General features: G+C 32.3%; 1 protein-coding gene across 2 annotated transcripts in view; it reads right to left on the bottom strand.

The window, feature by feature from the left end:
* Positions 1-6713: 6713 nt before the first annotated feature.
* Positions 6714-24074, bottom strand: part of LOC111504605 (uncharacterized) — a 346996-nt gene continuing 329635 nt past the window's right edge. For both annotated transcript variants that reach the window (XM_074181482.1, XM_074181483.1), the window contains exon 7: positions 6714-15730. In XM_074181482.1, the coding sequence (XP_074037583.1) occupies positions 15625-15730 (106 nt within the window). In that variant the 3' untranslated portion in view covers positions 6714-15624. The remainder of the gene's footprint in view (positions 15731-24074) is intronic.

The raw sequence follows: 24074 nt of genomic DNA, 5'->3' as shown, positions 1-24074 counted from the left end.
ATTATTCAGCAGCAGTATGAGATTATCTGAATCAAGTTTTTCCCCATCGATGGATCGGTAGACGTGGCAAAATTGAATGGCCAGCCGTTCTTGAAATGGAATGGAATGGAATATGATGTGATGTGATGTGATGTGATGTGATGTGATGTGATGTGATGTGATGTGATGTGATGTGATGTGATGTGATGTGATGTGATGTGATGTGATGTGATGTGATGTGATGTGATGTGATGTGATGTGATGTGATGTGATGTGATGTGATGTGATGTGATGTGATGTGATGTGATGTGATGTGATGTGATGTGATGTGATGTGATGTGATGTGATGTGATGTGATGTGATGTGATGTGATGTGATGTGATGTGATGTGATGTGATGTGATGTGATGTGATGTGATGTGATGGAATGGGAAGTTGACAGGAAGGAAGTAATGATGTTCGTTACTGTTTTATGAATGCTGGCCAAAATTTACTATTTTGGGGAACTATAATTATCTTTTGTCAGGTCGAGAATATCGGTGGTTGTTTTTGAAATATTGAAAAATATTGAGAAATTTGAAAAATGTATGGCAGTTTCTCAGCATTTGTGAAGTTATAGTCATACACCCCCTCCCCATTGTTTCTTTCAATCCGTCAAAATTGCCACCTTGTTTTCAATGAAGATACACAATGAAAAGTCTAGAAGGGTCAGATTAGGTGAACGTGATGGTCATGTGATAGAACCATTATTTACTATCCATCGTCCTGACATTGTCGTATTGAGAAAATCTCTGCAAATAGTTCAAAGTCAAAGAAGTTTCGAAAAACTAGGAACTCATAATCTTGGGGTAAAATCATTGTCAACATATTCCTAATTATTTACGTTATACGATATATCATTGAATGCTCAAATTACTGCTCATCTTTCCTCAATCAAATATTCGCTTCTACAATAGTATTTTTATGTCAATGTTTAGCATTTGTGGAGTTATGGTAATGCAATCCCTTCTTAGTGTTTCTTTCAATTCGTCAAAAATTGACCCGAATACCTTGTCTTCAATGAAGACCCACAATGGAAAGTCCAGCAGCGACAAGTCAGGTGAACGTGGTGGCCATTCAATAGGACCATTGTTTTCTATCCATCGTCCTGGCATTGTCATATTGAGAAAATATCTGCAAATGGTTCTGCGATGTAGCCGAGCTTCATCATGTTGGAAATACTGATTTCTCAGAATATTCAAAGGCAAATCACCCAACAATTCAGCTCTGACAAGAATTCCAAATATAAAATATGATTTTCAGGTCAAAAATGTTCAAGAAAAATAGGGACCCATTTGGTATCTAGCACACCAAGCCAAATATTAACTCCAAATCTCTCTTGAAAATATGTAGCTCTATGTAGAAACCATCTGAACAAACATCTGAAGAAAACTAAATTGGGAAATTCAGTATTTTTATCAATTTTCAATTTATGGTCCAAATTCAGATTAAGGGTGATACAAATGGAATAAAAGTTGTGTATAGTAATAGTAAACGATAACTAGCCCAACAATAAAACGGTTATGCTATCAAAATGGTAGTAACATAATGAAAATGACACTTAATAGAAAATATAGGGTTATAAGAGTAGTGAATAGAAAATGAGATAAGAGTACACGTTACTCACTTGCTGCTTTTCCCTTCTAGGAACCTATTTCCTGAAAGATTCTGAATGCTGGTGTTGAAAGCGTGTTTCTCCAGCAGGCATTTTTCTATCGCGTTTGTAAGTCTAACGAGGTTTGTCATAATAATGTCATAATGTTATAGAGACGAGATTTCCCTTGTGCGAAACATTTTTTATGCAGAAATAACTTGAGTTCGTATATCAGAATCAGCCGCGCGGACTTAAATAGTTATTTTATTGAATAATTAAAATATAATAATGAAAACACCAAATCATGAAAATACACTGAACATATACCTAGAATTACTTCACTTACCTTGAATTACCTTCTACTGCCACCTGCTTCTGTAGACTGCAATCAGGATACCTCTGAGCACTCTCTATTATATTTTCTCCAATTCGTCGCGAGTTGCGACTGAATATTTGAATAAATATTTTTTATTCTGGTTCACTTTTGGCTCAATTAGAGATGTAGTCACTCAAGAGGCTACTGATTCAAAGTAAAAGCAGAATAATTCTATACCATCGATTCCACTGACAAAATACATTTGAAAAAAGTAGATTGAGGAGAGAAATGTTTGCTGTCGATACTTTAAACTAGTCAGTATACTCAGACGGCTAAATGCAGATGAATGAATTCAAAGTTTTACTCGTGAATATAGTCTCATTGTCAATATATAGAAATGGGTTATTAATCAAACACATGAAAGGAAATGAAAAAGAAAAACATTTAAGAAAACTGAGTTCAACCAGCAAACAGACAACAATGAAAAGAAAGAAAATAACACTACTTCATACATCGTTATTTCTCAAATTTGTAAAAAAACTGAATAAAAATCTATATCTTATTCAAATAACAGTTTATTGTAAGACTTTGAAATTCATAATTTTTCCAGAGATCCCACCACATTTCTACATTGCTGATTGACGCCTATTCTAACCAATCAGAACACAGTTTTTTCCATACGCAACTGAATTATTCAATTCTCCTGCTAGATCCGATGATATACAGGGTGCAACATAAGTACGTTAAAGTATTTAAGTGACGTATTCCTGAGACAATTTGAAGAAAAAAGTTTATATGAACTCGTGTCAGGAAATGCTACATTTTAGAGATACAGGGTTTTGAAATTGAATGTTTTTGTTCGTTTTTTAAAAATTACTTCTACAGAAAATAAGTTATTTGCACGAAATTGGGTACACGGAGTTTTTTGATCGTAGGAAATCATAGTTCCGTATCAATTTTCATGTAACATCTGGAGGGCGCTGCGTTCCCTGTCATTATTTATTTCAAATTACTCTAACTTTTTTGACAGTATTCTTTTGGTACTTTTCATAAAAAACCTAATTACCATACCTTTTTCATGTGAAAAAGTTTCACTTTCTCAACAACGTTAAAGGTGATCGCTAGGTGAAGTTGCTGAGAACAAAAACTAAGTAAGTGATGAATCTTGTCAAAGTGAAAATCTTTTTTCTGTAAAATTTCTATCAAAAAAATCATTTGTTTTCGAGATACAAATTGTTAAAATTTTCCAAAACTTTGGTTTTCGTCATGAGTTTTTTGCAAATTCGGTTATTTGTATCTCGATAACGAATGATTTTTCGATAAATATTATGAAGAAAAAAATGTGTTTATTTTGACGAGATCTACCACATATTTAGTTTTTGTAATGTTCTCAGTAACTTCACTAAGCGCCCCAAGTGCTGAATGATATGCATCGATATAGAAAATTGTTAATATCTCGAAAACGATAACCTCCAGCGTTGTTGAGGAGGTGTACCTTTTTTACTTGGAAAAGGTGTGGAAATCAGGTTTTTTCATGAGAAGAAACAAAAGTTTACTCTCAAAAAAGTAAGGACAATTTCGAATAAATAATAACAGCGCCCTCTATATGTTACGAAATTATGATTTCCCACCATCAAAAATACCCTGGGTACTAAATTTTATGCAAATAAGTTATTTTTTGAAAAACCTTTTTTTGGAAAATTAACAAAAAAATTCAATTTCAACACCCAGTATCTCCGAAACGAAACATTTCAGGACAGGCTTATAAATTATTTTTTTTTAATTCTCTCAGGAATGCGTCAATTGTATATTTCAATGTACTTATTTTACAGCCTGTATAATTACTTGAGAAAACGATACCTGAAGCACTCAAAATATACAAAACGGTTTTGATTCGATATTTTCATTGATTCTTCAGTCCCGTGGATAACCTTCATTTCGATTGATAGCGCAATATTCGTTATCCGTTTGTTGATCTACCGAAAGAAAGAGGTACCTGTGTCCAGTTGGAATGACTTGCTCTAGATTTGCGAAGGCAATTGCGCAAGTTGGTTCTAGATTTTCTTTAGAAATTCAATTAGAATGGCTGAAAAGGGTTACCAAATTAAAAGCTCTCATTCTGACGCCATCTACAAAAGTTTCCAGAAATACCGTATCCCTACCTTTTTTCAGCACTTGTCACTGTAGACCAACTTAGTTACACTGAGATAGGAGACACTTCAAAGATACCAGTGAAACGAAGAATACAGTATACTTGAGAGTTTTGATAGGGGTTTGTATCCCTAACCTTAAAATCAATGAATCGATGAAAATAATAAATATTTACTATTTGATTCAAATTGTCACAAAGGAAGAAATCAGAGTGTCAAGACTTTGAAATTTTTCCCTCTTTCCAATGGTTGCTTCAATATGAAAAGTTACACAATACAGGGTCTTTCCTTAGGGATTGATGTAAACCTTACAAATTTTAGTCGAAATTCTATTTTTAGAAGTAATCGGGGAAACTCAAGGCTTTTTTTTTCTTTCCTCCAACTGGACTCTCCTGACTATTGAGATCCAAGACTGCTACAGTCTCCAGCAGTAGTCACCTCGGACCTATGTGTTACAGTCCAGCAAGATACATGGAAGACGATCCTATTTATAATCAAACCTCTGAGTGAATATTACTGGAGTTTTTTCCTAATAACAAACCGTTATTTTAATACCTCGACACGTGTTTCGATCACCAAGTGATCATCTTCAAGAGGAAACTTAAAATATGATTTCATAATCCCCTTTTGAATCGATATCTATAAATACATCCTGATAGACGATTTTCATCACAAAACCTCCGAATGTTCAACGTATTCCAGGTACCTCGATTCTGTCGATTTTCCAATTCATTTTCGTTTTTATGTTTTTAGCTATTTTCATGATTTTGTGCTTGTATTAGTTGCTCATATGCTTTTATGCTTGTATGTTTTCACCTGGCAGAACTTTAATACAAACAACTTGTGAAAAATATTCCGATCACTCTACGATTAGTTGAAATTGACAAATTTGAAATATGATTTCATCTAATCCCCTTTTGAATGGATATCTATGAATACATCAAACGTTGGAATTCATCCTGATAGACGATTCTCAAAAAAAGTTTTACTTCAGTTACCACTGTGCTCTTAAGCGTAGCCATGCATAGAAATATTTTCTCAAAAATGTTTTCTTCACACATAGAATCAGTTTCAGTTCAAAGTTCAGGCATTGCTACCACCTGTTACATCTATCCCTTCACACACAGGAAACCCACCGTTTCTGAGTATGACATTACTAGAAATAGATATTTCTGTCTGTACATCATAACTCTATAACTGAACAAATGAAAAAGATTACCGTAAAATTAATGAGGATAATCAAAATAAACACTATGTAATAGTTGGCAGCATTCTGATTGCGATTTAATTGAAGTACTTCTGCAAATTGATCCCATATCTATGAGAATAAAAAATAGTAATTTGATTAAATGGTATGTTACAATTATTAAAATTGATAAAGGGGTTCCTCTGTGTTCAGATTGTTTCCCAATCAGTTTGAAATGAAAAGTGGAAAAATGGAATATTACAATAATATTTGCCTTGAATTTTCACCAGTTGCAAATTTATCATATGTGGTCAAAACTAGCTACACCATCTTCTCATAACACACTCCACCTTTGATCCCCTGAAATCATAGCACTATTTATATTTCCATAAAAATTTCTGCAGATTTTATCAATGTCTGTGTTGGTTCCATAACAAATATATAAGTTTTTTTTTCAATAAACCGTTTTGGATTTCACCGATACGTAACGATTGAGTAACAGTTTTTGTCACTATAGTTCTTAACAAAAAACAACTCCATGAGTTTGAATTGAAGGGGTGATATTTTTAGGAGTGATCAATTTTTGGGAAAGAAAGTTTTTGATTTTCTACTACCCTATCTTGATACAAAAAACAAGGATGAGGAAATCTTCCAAGGAAAGGAAGGAAGTACCTAATCAATTTCAAAATAAGTAACTCTATACATGGATGTGTAGATCATGCAAAGAAGTAACTTCCAGACACAAACTGAAAGAAAGTCCTCCTGAAACAGCTACTTTCATATAAACGTTGAATTACACGAAAGAAGAGAGTCCTCCTGAAACAGCTACTTTCATATAAACATAGAATTACACGAAAGAAAAAATTTCAGTTTGTGTCTGAAAGTTACTTCTTTGCATGATCTACACATCCATGTATAGAGTTACTTATTTTGAAATTGATTACTTCCTTCCTTTCCTTGGAAGATTCCCTCATCCTTGTTTTTTGTATCAAGATGGAGTAGTAGAAAGCCAAAAACTTTCTTTCCCAAAAACTCCATGAGCTTCAACAAGAGAACGATAATATATGCGGCAGAGATGTGAGTGAATAGAAATCGATAAAGCAATGGATATTATCCGTGAGAACCAATCAATAATAGTTTTATGAACTCCAGTGATTTCAACTTCCAGGCATCATTATTTCAAATGTTCAGAATATAGGAATATCATTGAGTCACTAAAAGAACCTCTGACACACTGAAACTCCTAACACATTGGAGGAACTTCAGTGTTTCCATATTCTGATTATTTTTAGCAGACGACGCATGTTGAATATTATTATTATTCGTTCTGCTTGCCTTTTCTGCGAATAATTATATTTGCATCCTGTCTACAAACCTTAGAAAGACGAAAATTGACTGAAGAAGAAAAAAGTATGGTAGATGAAGAGAAATGAAACATTAGAAAAAGTATTTTCATTTATTTTTATATAGGTACATCATATTATTTAGTGCCTATTTTATTATCACAAAAATAACAGTCAATCTAAAGGTGCATCTGAACATATTTAAAAGTTATTATTATTTATTCAGTTACTGATATCATGTTGGTATTATCTTGCGAAGTGTGGTGTGAATTTGACACAAAGAAATGCATAATAATAAAAAAAAATTAATAATGATTTATTTCATATATTAGTGCTTTTAACAACTAGACAGGAAATATACCAAAATTACTCATATAAAAAATTATAATAAATATTGAGTGAATTATTTGTAGTTTGAAAAAAGGTCCGAAACTTAATTTTGCTAGTCTCGTTATTTTGTTCATTTATTTTTTTCCACGTTGCATAACTCATCCACTCTTCGCAAAACACAAGAAAAATGTGCATTTATTTACATGATTCAAACATTGAGTGGATTAATGAAATTTATACATTTACAATATGTCTTTTTGAAGACCTGAGCAACGCAATGAAAATAAATTGGGTGAAGAATAAAAATACAATCAAGTAAAGCTATCAAATATATATATATATATATATATATATATATATATATATATATATATATATATATATATATATATATATATATATATATAGAATTTGTTGTGTTTAACAGAACGAAAAAAAGACTATCGTTTTCAACTTGAACAATTGAAATACATAATCAGTTGCCAAAAAATACAAAATCAAATCAATGTTTTCTCTCGAATTAGATGTGAATAATCATTTGTAAGAGATTTGCTTACACGAAATTACCAAACTTGTTAACAAATAATGAGGAATTGACATATACATATAAATATAAAGTAGTTGGGTGCATTTCATTATGGCAGTATTGTGATCAAATATTAGAAACAATCACCTCATAAATATCAAATCAAATTATTCAGTTTGTGAATCGAAACAGTTTGAAAAAATCAACCATTCATTAGCGAAAATAAAATACCCTTTTGAAATGATTCGACATAATTTATATACAGATGACTATAACTAACCATGATAATAATTACACAAATTTCAAAAACATTTTCACTTCTAGATGCGTTTCGCTAACACCGTAGCTTCCTCTGTTGAAATTAATATCACAAACTGAGCTTAAATTTTTGTATACAACAATAGGTACCTAATACTCCAGTCGTTTAAGCTTAAATTAGGTAAGAATCTCGGAATTCGAGATACCCAGCTGTAAGTCTGTAAATACTTGTATATTGACACCCTAAAAGTTGTCTGAAAACCTACATATTGTAGGGTGTACGCAACTATTAAATTTCAAGGTAAAAGGTCACAAAAATCGGTTTTTTGCGCTTTTTTTGTAAATATTTCATTTCCTATGGGTTTTTTGCCATTTGTAATAATTATCAATATTGTAGAATACAAAATTCTCTACAAATTTTGTTTGAAAAAATTTTTCATACGGTGAACCGTTTTTGAGATAGAGGGCGGAGAGCGCGCGGTCACAGGATCGCTTTAAGTCAACCTTCAATATGAATTGAGTCCGTATCGAACAGCTCTATTTGATAATGATGGCATGAGAAAAACAACAGAATCGTCATTGTATGACAACATGAGCCCAATTGATTTTGTTCTCAATGAAAATAATGTGACGTAAATTATTGATGGCGGATTTCTTCTTCATCATGTTGTATGGAGCAGAGAAGATACTTTTTCTATTATTTTTGATAAATACATGAATTATATTTACAAAGGCATCACAGTTCCAAAATAATTGTTGTATTTGACGGATATTCAGACTACAGTAAAAACGTAAACGCTATGGAGCAGCAGAGAAGAACTGCTGCACCTTCAAAAACGTATGAAGTCTGTTTCGATGAAACAATGGTTGTATCAGTTACTCAAGAAAAATTCATTAATATGTTAATTGGAAAATTACAAACTGCAAATATTACTACTAAACAAGCAAGAGATGATGCGGATGTTCTTATTGTTGAAACTGCAATTGAAGAATCAAAGTCTGAAAAAACTGCAGTTATAATAGGACAAGATATTGATTTACTTGTCATTTTAATTGGGCGTACACTGTCTTACGAACAAGAAATTTTCTTTAAAAAAGTTGGGAAAGGAAATGTAAAAACGGAAATATACTCGGCTAAAAGTTTTGATAATTATCCTCATTTCAAAACACATATTTTATTTCTGCACGCATTAAGTGGCTGTGACACAACTTCTGCGCTTTTTTAAAAGGGAAAAAATAATTTTTAAAAGTTTTTGAGAAACTGACAAATTTGGATGAACTAGCTGCAGCATTTGAGGAAAATAATTGTTCGGCCCAGAGATTATTAGAGACTGGAACTCAAACCTTATTGGTAGTCTATAATGCTCCGAAATCTGTGAAAAGTCTCGATCATCTTCGTTATATGCATTACGTCAAGTCTGCAAAACTTAATAAACCTGTGCAGCTTTCAAATATTCCACCAACAAGTGCAGCTGCTCATCAACATTCCAAACGTGTATATCATCAAGTTCAAACTTTGTTAGGGCATGATTTGGAACCCCAGGTATGGGGTTGGGCAATGCGAAACGATTTTCTGAAGCCTATCATGATAATTTTATCACCTGCTCCAGAAGATTTGCTAAATACAATTTTTTGCAACTGCAAGAGTGGTTGTGGTTCGCGATGCGGATGCAGGAAAGCGGGCTTGCAATGCTCTTTAGCTTATGGCCAATGTAATGGGCAAGCTTGTCTCAATGCTCCGAAATCATGGAAGAACTTGAGACAAATGTCGTTGAAGACGATAATGAAGACCAGTTTGAAATTTAACAGCAGCCGGAAGACGACGATGAAGAGGGAGAAGATGATTAAAATTATAAATTGTAGTTTTTGTACCTTTACTCCATTTTTTTACTTTCAATAAAAATAAATGTATTGAATATTTTTTAATAAAAAGATTAATTCATAATTTATTTGTTTTTTTTTTCATCATGTAAGAAGTTATTAATTAGGTTAAAACTCAAATATAATTTCTATATTTTCATTAACAATTCTGCAATTACATGGGCAGGTAAGTGTTGTTGAATAAATTAATACTGAATAAGAAGTGGATAGGTTAGGCAAAAAAATATAAAATATAATATAATAGCTTATAAAAATTGACAAATATTTATAATCATTGATTTATCGATAGTTCATCAACTATATATGGCGCGTTTTCGACCGGAGGCACCGGTTGACCTGAAGTGATCCTGTGACCGCGCGCTCTCCGCCCTTTATTTCGAAAACGGTTCACCGTATGAAAAATTTTTTTGAACAAAATTTGTAGAAAATTTTGTATTCTACAATACAAATGGCAAAAAACTAATAGGAAATGAGATATTTACAAAAAAAGCGCAAGAAACCGATTTTTGTGACCTTTGACCTAGAAATTTAATAGTTGCGTACACCCTACCATATGTAGGTTTTCAGACAACTTTTGGGGTGTCAATATACAAGTATTTACAGACTTACAGCTGGGTATCTCGAATTCCGAGGTGAACTTACTATAATGACTGGACTATAACTCAATTGGTTAGTATAGTGAAAGCGGTAGCAGGTAGAATTTGTAAACCAATTATATTCTTAGTTCTTAGACCACAGGTGAATTTTTTATTATGAAAACACTTGATAGTTCGTCCTGGAACCTCTGTCGTATAATGAATCTATTGAAAACTCTTTCCCAACACCAGAATAAAAATTACGGTCTTTCGACGCGTGTTTCGCTAACCAGATTAGCGTCCTCAGGAGTCATGATGATCTCCTGAGGACGCTAACTTGGTTAGCAAAACGCGCGTCGAGAGGCTGTAATTTTTGTTCTGGTGTTGAGAAAGTGTTTTCAGTAGATGTACACACTTATTGGTATTGTGAGAAAAATTTCAACAAGGGTGATTTAGTTTACTATTCTATCTGGTATCGCTTTGATTACTGACCAATCAAGTTAGGTACCTACTGCTGTTGTTTATAAGAAATGTAGCCCACTTTGTGATTTTCATCTCTACTGAGGAAGCTACGATGTTAGCGAAATGCGTCTTAAAATAAAAATGTGTAAATTGTGTAATCATTCATCAAGTACTGGCTCAGTCCATTCATAATTAGAAGACTATACATACCTGCACAGACTAGGTAGTACAGAGAACAAGATTGTTTGAACTGCTGTCTTGAAAAACATGAAGAAAACTGCTGCTGTTTTCCGGAGACTTGAAAGAAATGGACAAACCAGACGATTCCCAGGAAGAAAGAAAAGGTCAACGTACTAGTTTTTATGGTGAGATTGAAGATATATACATGGAAATGCTGTGCCACATTCAGCATCATTTTTATATTTCACTTACACATATAACAAACATGATCCTTTGGAAAAATATTGAAAATGATGTAACTTCTGGGATGATATGAATATCCCAACACAGATTGTATGTTTTATATCAATGATAACAAAAAAAACATCATTCAAAAAATGAAAGGCAACCAGTCATGTGTGACAATGAAAACTTAAAGAAATTTCTGTATTTTTGTCAAAATGGCATGTATTCAAGTACTCGTAATATTTCATCAAGAGGTTTCGATTGTTGAACCTGCGAAATATGGAAACTCCTGAACAAGTTACTGTATAGTGAAATACGTGTTGTAGCTTTGTAAAATATTCAATGCAAATCTCACGATAAAATGTTACTTGCACACATTATGGATGTTCACATATCGCAAGATGACATATTCAGATCAACATATACATCTTCAGCTTTTCGAAAAATTATTGAAACTGTTTTTTCCTCAAGTACACATTCTGGCATCGTGACTTATTGAAACGTTTGAACTTTTCTCATTTCTCTCATTTCTCTGCAGATGATAGATACGTCTCCTGTTATTAAGAACATTTTTCAGGAGTGCATGCCCAAAATGGTGATATAGATATTAAAATTGTTATTTTGAATTTTCAAGTCTGTGTTTAAAACATCATTTCCGCTGAAAAACATTCGCATAAAGGTTATAAGTCGTTCGTAATGAAGCAGTTCACTACATACATATGCATATGTGTATATATATCCCACACGGAAACAGCAGACAACTCGAGATACATCGGTCATAACAACCACATTACCATATATTGCAGAAACAACAGACAAAATCAGCAGAATTCTCCACCAACACAACATAGCCAATTCATTCGTACCATTGTACGAATGAATTGGCAACATAGCCAATTCATTCGTATAATAAGGTCCATGCTCTATAATCTCAAGGATGAGATACCACGGGAGTCCCAAGGAGTGCATGAAATACTATGCCAAGACTGTGAAAAAACTTACATCGGCCAGACCGACGGGCAATTCAACATACGCAAAGATGAACACAAAATAGCAGTAAAGGTAAAAGTCAACATCAATTTCGGTAACACAAAAATAAGGGTTTCATTCTGTATTTTGTGTTTTTGATCCTCACAAAGATCATGTTCAAAACTCCAGACATCACCTTGAAATGTCCTTTATATTTCAATGTTAACTTTTAAATACGACCAATCAGTGGTCATCACGCTATACCCTGTATATCACACAATTCACAACGAGTGAGCAATTTTCAGAAAATGATTGGAAATAGCGTGAACCTGAATTTGATTCCCTTAATAACATGAATAGGTTTTTTAGTAATAATGTTTTATGTGCATTATTGTGAATGGAAAAATCAAAATGTATACTCCTAAATTATTGAAAAATAAATATTGCTCATTCACAATTTATAACCGAAACTGAAAATCAGACCGAGGATCTGAAAATTTGATTCGAAAATAAGTCAATTATGTTTCAATATTTTATGGTTTTGGTATAATTCAGAGATATGGAAAAAAAGATTTATTTCAGTTTGAAAACTTTACAGTGTTCAGATAATTCATAAAATTATGACTTTATGTCACGAATGAGTTGAATCTATTAACGTCATCGATCCCAGTACGTCATGACTTTCATTGGCTTATTTGATTGATTCCCATATTTACTCTCAAAGTTTGTTTTTTAATGGAACACCCTTTATTTCATTTAACACGTGACATTCTCATGAAAACTCTCCAAAATATATAATACCAAGTCTGCAAAAAAAATTATTGTGAGCTGTTTTTTGCGTAATCCTTATCTTTTGAGTGTGCTGAATACGAAAATGACTTTTATTTCGCCTTGGAACATAACGTTTTCTGACAACATAATGAGCTCTTGCTACGTAGTAATCAATTTATTAAATAAATGAAGTTTAAGCATAAACTGGTTTTGGTATATTTACGTGAATAGTAGCTGATAATTAGGGACTATTTTTTTTATTTCGTTAATTAACAACATGTTTATTTGATTTCTTACAAATTACCATCTGTTAGTGAAGAACAAACATAACTCAGATTATAGTCAACATAGATATATGTTATAATTCAATAAAACTTCTTAGGCATAAATAAACTGTTTTCTCAGTGTTTCAGCCCTGCTAGGAGTATTATCAATGAAGAACTTTCCACATAATAAACGATGCCAGCTATATACGACACCAGAGTAAAGAGTTTGTGCCAACTCACGGGAGTCATATATCCTCCCGTGCGAAGACGAAACCTGTGTAAAGTCATTTCATGTTCAAAGTAAAGGTTTTTGCCATTTATTTTGATATACGCCGCTCGTTTTCGCTAGAGACGTTATTAGTCTGGCCTGGTCTGGCATTTAGGAGAATTCAGAATTGGAGAACAAAGTTTGCTGATGAAATAAAATGGAGTACTTCGTAACAAAATTTCAGTTTTATCTTCGTTTATTCAATGTGTACTTCGTTAAGGTAGCTTTTATAGCTAATTTCTGAATAGCGGGGCAATCGACAGTTCAAGAGAAAGTGCTCTCCAACTCCACTGAATAAGAAGCGAATTAATTAGGCATTTCCATCATCTCAAAGATGTTAACTAACATAATCACCTGTATAACTAGAAATACTCTTCTTTTGGAATTTCACAAAGAGAAGTTCATCAAATATCAAAAGTGTTTTCTACGTTTATGAAAAAACAAAACTTTATTGATTCACACTCAGTAAAAAACTAGTTATTCAGCGCACTTGTCCATTCCTCCTTATCTACCAAAAATACTTTACAAAAATTATTATTAACGGAGACAACAACTTTGGTCGGTAGATTTTCATCTTGTTTATATACTGGAAAATACTCAACTTCACTCGAATAACTATATGCCTACCTACCAGGGTATATTATACAATCCAGCGATGTAAATTTTTTCTTCGTCATCCGAATCTGCAGTTTGACTTCAGATTTATTTGATCAGACTTTCTAGTTACTGGTAAACTTTTGTTGGTTGTTGCAGTTAATTTTTGCTATTTTATTGTGAAGGTATAATAGTGTTACTGCTAGAGTTAATTTAAATACCTTGCAACCCACAAGTTTTTCAAATTATGTTGACAGAGAAAATTCTGTAGAATATTGAACTCTTGTGTGTTCGAACAAATTCGAATGTAGATGCTTTTGATTCCAATTGGTACAATTTCAGAGAGTGAGAGAGATATAATAATGTAGGAAATGGAAAGAGGAAATGAAATGTATTAGTAAAGTCTATTAACTGAAACTAGGAATTATTTTCATTTGAATAAATTAGTTTTATATTTCCAAACAAGGGGTGTCCACCAATTTTTTATTATGAAAACGTTAATAATCTCCAGAAGTTCACTAACTTTTTCAAGGAATTTGATATCATTATTCAAAGAAAGTATATTGTAACTCACAAATTTGAAAGTATGATATTTCTGATAGTGCGATTGTTTCTAAATGGAGACATTGTTATTTTCAGTATACTACCATCAAATGCAATGGAAATGAGCAAACCGAGTTCCCTACATCTACGCTTATTAAAAACATTAATTTAGTGAATTTGTTCTTCAAAACATTCCTCAAAAGGGCCAAGACACAGATATTGATTACTGAATATTAAATTTTTTCTTAACAGAAACCTCACTCCACCCTTATTTGAACTCACTTACTTTTATCTCAAGAAAATAAGTACTTTCATCTGAAAATATCTGCAATATGCAACCAAAACAATAGATTTCAGGGGCATTTGAATCAACTCTGAAAAAGACATGGAAATGGAAGATACTCCCTAAAAATGAAAACAAGTGAAAGTATGAAATTAAATGTTAACAATTCATTTTGATAGTCCGTTGAGTTTTCAAATCTGAATACCCCTAGACTCTATGCTATCATCATGAGAATATAAACATATTCTCATCATTTATTCATCATATTATTGTTATCCATCAATAACAAATTGAAGTCGCATTTTCCTGAAGATTATCGTATCAAAGAGACTCCTTGTGTCTAGTGAAATAACTTTCACAAAAACAATATATTCGACAAATTGAATTTTATCAGTTACTTGTTCCTTTCTCAATGAGGAAACTTTTTTAACGAATGAAGCTTTTTCCTGAAAATGATCCAACATAACTCAAAACTAAGAGGCAAGAAGTATGATTTTGAAAATAAAAAAAACTATCAATTATATCTGCTCAAAGTATTACTCAAGAACTGTATTAAGAATTAGACACTAGAAAAATATTTTGGGCTATATCTTCATCATTAGCATTTGAATTTGGAATTCACAATCAATATACTGAAATTAGTACATAGGAGATTGGATTCTTTTAGAAAATATTTCCATTTATCGACAAAAATAGCAACCCCAAAATATCTTTCTTCATCGAAATAACAATTAGAAATCGAAATATTGCAAATGTGGCTGAATCCAAATCATTTTCCAACTTTTTGACTCAATAATATATTCAATATCCACTGATCAACCTGAATCTTGGCACATCACATACTCAAGAGTCTTCCTATAATATACATATCTGGTACTTCAACTAATTTACTTGAGAATCCTTGCTATGCTCCACTTCACCACCACAACCCAAATCACAGTCCAGGCTATGTGAAAAGAACGGTGGGGTCGCTTTGCTACACCATTTGTCGACCTGGAATTAAATAAAATATTTCACATGTACGAAGGAATTCCGTTAAATGAGAATGAGATACATTTTTCCGACTCAGAGTACCATCATCGTATGTCACTATCAATATTTCAAGTGTTTTGAACTCTTCATTTACAACATTCACCTTATTTTTTGAAGGAGCATATAAGGAGTATTTCACAAAACTTGAAAATAGAATAGTAACTGTATTACATATTTTATAATACAGTAATTCTAAAAAAAATCACAATTGATTTGTGTTTGTAAATAAGTAATCGAAACTCAACTTTTCGCACTGAGTTCTGAATGGTAAATTGACTTTTTCATTTGAAACTAAACAATATAAAATTCCTGCTTGATGAGAACATCAACGATACCATTGTTATTGGTTTCTTATTAAGGTGCGTATTCACCAAAAGATCGAGCACGAGCGAACATTCGTGTATGTTTGCTCATATTTGCTTGACATATTGATATCTCGTCTACACCAGAGCGAATATGTTCAAGTGTGGAATTTATTCATCTACTTTGTGCGAGCAGTGCGAGCGCGGTAAATATGGCTGAGCATGAAAAATGATTGTTAGCTAGTGCTGCTTTCCTTGCATTGACTTTATTGAAAAAGAAAAAATTTTGAATTTTTACACCAAAGGTTCCAATCTCATCGTATAAACCGATTTTTGTGAAAATCTTAGTGTTTTTGGGTACTTTCAATAATATGGCTTTCTGGAGACCATTTGAAACAAATGATAACATTACGTGTGAGGAATTTGTGTCAATCGACAGGAATCCGGAATTTGAAAATAAGGACTTACATGTTCAAGTTCAGCGAGTAATTTTAAATATTCATGAATGCTTGAAGAAGGAAAACTATCACACTTCACAGAATGCTATTGTGAATAGAATATGCGAGTAAACGAAACTACCTCGTTCGATAGTTCTTCGAGTCATTAAAATAGGGGATTTCATTGATCATGCAATGAAACGAAAACAAGGGAATAAAAAAGTGGCAAACGTTGATGGTGCTACAAAAGATGTGATTCGGTGAACAATTTATGGTATATTAAAAAAAAATGAAGTACCCACCTTGGAAATGATTTGGTATAAATTACTCGACTATCCCGATTACAATTACAAATCTTTAGAAACTCTACGAGGTGTCTTATTGTCTTGTGGTTTCAAATATAAAAAATTGAACAATCGGATGGTCATAATGGAATCGACACGCATTGTTCAACTACGACGAGAATATTTGAGGCGAATGAAAAGCTACTGAGAATCCAGCAGACATATGATCTACCTCGACGAAACTTGGTTTGACACCCAAGTGTTGTGCTTTGACACACCTTCTTCAAGAGGAAAACGGGTTATAATTTCGCATGCCGGGAATGAAAGTGGTTTCGTACCTTACGCTTTGCTTCTGTCGGACAAAAATATAAAAGGTTCGTCTGCTGATTACCACGAAGATATGACTGCGGCTTTATTCGAAACCTGGTTCAGTGAGCAGCTTCTTCCAAATATTCCTCCAAAATCGGTGATTGTTATGGATAAGGCTTCGTATCATTCTCGATTATTGACTACAATACCAAACAATAACACAAAAAAGCAGATATTGTTGATTTCATGCGAAATCATGACATGGAAATATCCTAAAAGATTCCAACGAAAAAGGTATTACTGGCGACCATAAAACAACGTAATTTCAAAAAAGAGTATATTATTGATTCGATATGTGAAACACGTGGTCATATTCTCTTACGTTTGCCTCCATACTATTGTGTATTCAATCCAATTGAAATGGTTTGGGCCACAATGAAAGAAAGCTTGCGGAAATGTAATCAGTCACCGACTTTGAATGCTGTAGTGCTTGACAATATAAGGCGAGTGGTGAATGAAGTAGGTAATAGTGACGTGTGGAAGAACTGTGTGGCCCACGTTATAAATGAAGAGAACAAATATTATGTGTGAAGTTCCATAAATACGATCGTTATTCAACCCGATGATGATTTCATCTCATCCGAATGTAGCGAAAAATAATTTTGATTTTTTTAGCAATTTTGTTGGCCTCTATTATTTTGTAAATGTATGTTTGACGAGAATTCGGTGTGATTATTTGTATTTTCATTGTATTTTGGAGTTTTCGACTCGGAAATCATCTACCTTAAATTTCGAAGTTCATCATAATGAACCATGGTGGAAAAATTCAGTTGAAGTAACTTTTTCATGGGGTGATCAGTTGCTATGATTGTAAGAATGAGTAACTGAAAAACTACCACTGAAAAATAATATATGTCGGGGCGGGAATTTCTTCTCTGTTCCAATTGGTATTGGAAATACTATAGATCCAGTGTAGTACGCTATACTTTAATTTGAAAATTATTTTTCGCCCCGCATCTTCGAAACAATGCGCACTATTAAAAATCAATTGAGGACAAAATATCCTTAGAATAGTTCAAGGAATAGTTGCTTGATTTTTTGCCGCATGTTTAATAAACACCCTGTATGAAAACCATAGATCGAAATCTTGCTACAAAAATACAGGTCTGTATTCAACTTTCAAGTCGAGTTTCTCACAAGACAGACGATATCAAGTATAAAAAAAATATATGAATAATATGATGATGATAGAATGAAAGCTTCAATAGCAAAGTAATAACAAATTGCCAAAAAATTATATTTAGGAATTTTCGTTATTTTCACTTATATTTCCGCAAGCAATTTTTTACTATCATTCAATATAACTCTGTGACATAGGTAATTTTTCCACGATTCAACCCACTTTCCATCTCTCACCGTGCAAGAGAACGATATAGTCTAGTCGCGAGTTTATGCTCCTCAAATTATCTATATACTTGTGTCCCGACCTGACTTTACACAAGCAGTAGGATATGCCTGAATTTTTTCTGCCTCAGAAACACATCAATTTGTCCATGAAAAACATTTTGGTTTTCAGATAAGAAGCGAACTTTTGAAGAACTCGAGGTTTCGTCCTCTGAAAAGTCCTAGAACATGCGGTCCAGAATATTCGAAGGCATTTCAGAAAATTTAGTTTGCAAGATCGTGAAACATTTTGGAGTTTGATGAAAATTCAGAAATAGTCTGGAAAAATTCGGTAATATCCCAGATCACTGTGGAACAAAAGGGAGTTACATGATATAGTAGCTTTCTATCTCACATATATGATGGAAGTTTACATTTTTACCTTTAGGGCGTGGTCTTCAAGACACGAGGACTTGAAGTTTGACCCTTCAGGACATTATGGAAATTATTTACTTGGGCATATTTGAAAGCATTCCACAACATCCAGTAATATTATGGAAGGTGGTGGAATATTCGGGAATATTACTAAAACAAACCATATCATTGTTTAATGATCAAGAGCCTGAGAGGCGTGGTTTTGGAGATATAAGGGCTGAAATGTTCGTCTTATAAAACTTTTTAGTACAGTCCTAGGACATTCAAGAGTAGTCAAGAGTTTTTCAGACTATTCCAGTGCTCATTTGAAAACATCCTGGAACGATCGAAGTAATTGTATAATGTGGTAATCTTCTATCCTTTTCCCTGAAGGGCTTGCTTTTCACGATGTATGGGCTATAAGTTTCAGTCTCCATGAATAGTCTGGAACGTTCGGGAATATTTCGAAACACCTCAGGTCATCATGAAATGTTTCAGAGCAGTCTTGAATGATATAGAATGATGAGGATTATACTTTGAATCATATGAGGTATCAAAATTTGATCGATAGTTTTGAGGTTATCGCCTTCAGATAGACATACATACATGATTGAAGATATAGCACAATTAAATTCTTCGACGATTTTGTGTGTCTTCATTCATGAAAAGATTTCATGTTCCTGTGGACATTTCAAATAATATATTTTTGAAAAACTGTGAATACTTTTGCTATATCACTTCAAATACGACTAAATCTAGGACGGTATTTCACATAAATATGTTCATAATTCAATCGCAATCATGATGTAACCTGTCTTAGCTGATAAGGACTGATGAGTAACGATTATTACACGATGGCACATTTTTCGAATTGTGTGATGCTTGCAACAAATTGAAATTTTCTGATTAACCTTCATAAACCTGTTGTCAAAACTTACATTAATTACGGAGTGGGATCCAAATGCACCCCAACATTTTTTTGGCTTATTATTATTTTTTTAATGTTATAATTAGAGAATATTAAAAAAAACACATTCTGCTCATAAAAAAAATATATTTCTACATGAAAAAGTTGTCAGCATTGATGAATGAGTAAACACATTTTGAAAAAATAATATGAAATGATTAGGAATAATAAAAACAAAAATAATTATGAAAAAAGAACAAGCACTCTAGTGACAATTTAAATAATGATTTAATTATCACACCTGTTACAAACTGTTATATTTTTTGAATGTTCTGCACATACGAACTGATTGCACCGAATATAAAACTTTCGAGATTTTCTGTCTTTACTTATCTCGCATAAGAAACATCGCTGCTCTCTGCCAATAACGGGAACAGGTTGTTCGTTCCTTACGTTTAATTCTGGCAAAATGGTTATGATGGATTGTTTTATATTGGAATGTAACGACTTGTCATTTTGGTATCTACGAATTATGTTTTTCCTAATTAATTCTTGGCCCAACTCCAACAAAAACATTCTTCTCCTATTCAAGCGATTTTTTTTCCAATCTGGATTTTTCAACATCCAAAGTTTATAGGCATTGATGCCTATAAACCAATGTCCAGCAGATGAAAAAATATTGCCATTGGCCACCGATTACTTTTTCTTTGTGTCGTGAATTCCTTCGCTAATTTATCTGTTGTGTCCACTGCACCCTTTGTTTTATTGTATTGTAAGATAATGTCTGGTTTGTAATTAGTTTCTTCTCCACTTATTTTGTCATCGTTATGTTCAGTCGATAAAAGAATAACTGCAGCATTTTTTTTTGGTACGTAGGAAACTAAGGTTTTATTTTCCATAAAAGCAAACATGCTTGAAAAGTCCTTCTTATATCTTGCTGGAAGTAGTTCTTTTGGAATACAAGTTTTATTTTTACGCAGTGTACCACACAAGGTAACGTTTTTATCTAAAAGCATATTAGCTAACTCAATACTAGTAAAAAAGTTATCAGTAGTTATTCTATATCCTGAAGATAAATGGTTTACCAGGTCCAACACTACTCTTTGTCCTTGGCCGTTCTCCGGTTTGTTTCCTACTTTGCCTAAAATAATTATTCTATGATGAAAATCTACATTTTTTTAATCAAAAAACTTACCTAAATAAGGTTGCATATATATATATATATATATATATATATATATATATATATATATATATATATATATATATATATATATATATATATATATATATATATATATATATATACAAAACTTGGGAATTTCTTTGGGTGAACAGCAGAACGGAAGTGTACTCTTATAACACAAGTTATTCCAATATTTCGATAAAATTTATTATCATCTTCAGGGAAAAGCTACAAATGTTTTATGGTGATAATACAATATGAAAAAGTTATTTTATAATAAAAAAAATTTTTTATACAACTTACTGTTAGTGAGGTTGGCCGTGTCGAAAAGAATGTTATATCTAAACAATTGAAACATGTCAATACAATAAAATAGTCATCAAGTTAAAAGAGGTAGACACCTCACTGGATACAAAGAAGAATAATGAATTAAAACTTTTAATAAAAATCGTTATTTGATTTAAAATTATGGGAATACCGGTAAACGCCATGTGCATTCAGAAACAAGAGAGAGAGGCACAAGACAGTTGACATATTGAAAATGACAGTTGTCATGTCATTATATTATAAAGGTGTGTTAGTTTGTAAATGATAACAATCTGGAACACAAAGGGAACTGATTATGGAACAAGTGTGATCAGAGACATCTGCTGTTCTGTAAGTAAATAAATGAGAGAAAATCCACAAAATCAAATATATTAATTAATTAACAAAATCCTCCGTGGTCTTGAGGAATGGAATGAAGAAAATATTTAATCAAAATAAAACCCTGCCTTAGGGAGGTTGGAAGTTTTGTTGAAACAAAATCAAATATTATGAAATTTATATTGGAGAAGAGAACCCAGAATTATTGTTCATTTGGAAATTATGTAAATTTTTATCAATGTCTAATAAGAAGGCATAGATTCCACTGAGATGAACAATGTCAATGGAATCTATGCCTTCTTATTAGACATTGATAAAAATTTACATAATTTCCAAATGAACAATAATTCTGGGTTCTCTTCTCCAATATAAATTTCATAATATTTGATTTTGTTTCAACAAAACTTCCAACCTCCCTAAGGCAGGGTTTTATTTTGATTAAATATTTTCTTCATTCCATTCCTCAAGACCACGGAGGATTTTGTTAATTAATTAATATATTTGATTTTGTGGATTTTCTCTCATTTATTTACTTACAGAACAGCAGATGTCTCTGATCACACTTGTTCCATAATCAGTTCCCTTTGTGTTCCAGATTGTTATCATTTACAAACTAACACACCTTTATAATATAATGACATGACAACTGTCATTTTCAATATGTCAACTGTCTTGTGCCTCTCTCTCTTGTTTCTGAATGCACATGGCGTTTACCGGTATTCCCATAATTTTAAATCAAATAACGATTTTTATTAAAAGTTTTAATTCATTATTCTTCTTTGTATCCAGTGAGGTGTCTACCTCTTTTAACTTGATGACTATTTTATTGTATTGACGTGTTTCAATTGTTTAGATATAACATTCTTTTCGACACGGCCAACCTCACTAACAGTAAGTTGTATAAAAAAAAAAATTTTTTTATTATAAAATAACTTTTTCATATTGTATTATCACCATAAAACATTTGTAGCTTTTCCCTGAAGATGATAATAAATTTTATCGAAATATTGGAATAACTTGTGTTATAAGAGTACACTTCCGTTCTGCTGTTCACCCAAAGAAATTCCCAAGTTTTGTTCTTAACTAGTCAGCAAAGACTGTCCTTCATATATATATATATATATATATATATATATATATATATATATATATATATATATATATATATATATATATATATATATATATATATATATATATATATATATATATATATATATATATATTTCAACCTTCACAAATAGAGAAATGCATTAAAACCTCCAGTGAGTGAAAAACTCAAGTCAGTTTGAGTTGATGAGTTACTATTTGATGTGATTTGAACATTGAAAAAATTAATTAATCAACGTTTGCAGGAAGCGTTTCTCACATTTAGAGCTTTGTTAACAATATGGAACTTTTACTTCTTGATGGTAGTTAATGTTGATCATATCTCAGGCAAAGGTTTTGTATACAATGATAATAGTAATAATAATAATCATCTTTATTGTTTTCCAGCTGAAGTTAGATACAAATATTTAGATAAATTACAGTGCTAGTTGTTGATACAACAAAAGGTGAAGTTCAACTCAGAACAAGTGCTACAGAGTTGTCTATGAAATCAGTGAAGTAACTGATAGCACTACTGTATTGGTTGTAGACCGCGAAAGGAAATGAGTTTCAGTATCATGCTGCCAGTTGTGGGTGGTGCACGTGAAAATCTTGGGAATGTAGAAACAAAAACGTAAGTGTAGAGTAATTTTCTGGAAGTTCTTGTACGGCTCATATATTTCCTAACCTAATGTTGTGAAAACAGTGGGTCATGAAAATAGGAGAAATTTTCATTTCCATTGAAGTGGAAAGGTAATATCAGAACAGGTATTTCACTTCATCATACCGTAAACATTCCTAGGTTCGAAGACATTCATTTCTGAATTATTCACTTCACCAAAAATCAATAAAACAGAAGTTTACATCAACAAATCCAGCTGCAGGCAATGCAACAAAGGTTCATGAGTAGTTCGTCGTGTTTTATGCAAATGTGAGGTACTAGATAACAAAACGTAGACACTTTTTGAAAACAACAAAAATTATGTCCACAAGAGTATGACAAACTTCCAAAAAAGGACGCAGGAAACAAAAAATTGGGATGGGTATCTTAAGGAGATGAAGACGAAAGTTTCAATGAATCCATGTGGATGCAGTACTTCCCATTGACTTGGAAGTAAAAAAATTACACAAGTAAAGTCATAGAGTTTGAAAGAAGGAATAGAAATAAAATTACATACATTGATGATATTTTGTACTTTGAATGAAAATTTTATTAAGGAGATGAGAAAAAAATGTCAATAATAACAAATTTCTCTTCCATTACGTTGGATTTCAAATGCAAATTTTATCGGTATATATAGTTGTAATGATGTAATGATTTTTCGATTGATCTTCTTTTTTTAAGAACG

Source organism: Leptinotarsa decemlineata, unplaced genomic scaffold (assembly GCF_025532065.1).
Source record: "Leptinotarsa decemlineata unplaced genomic scaffold, Ldec_3_MD MMD2_tig00026314_RagTag_RagTag, whole genome shotgun sequence".
NCBI classification, from domain to species: Eukaryota; Metazoa; Arthropoda; class Insecta; order Coleoptera; family Chrysomelidae; genus Leptinotarsa; species Leptinotarsa decemlineata.
This window is presented reverse-complemented; position numbering and strand designations above follow the sequence as displayed.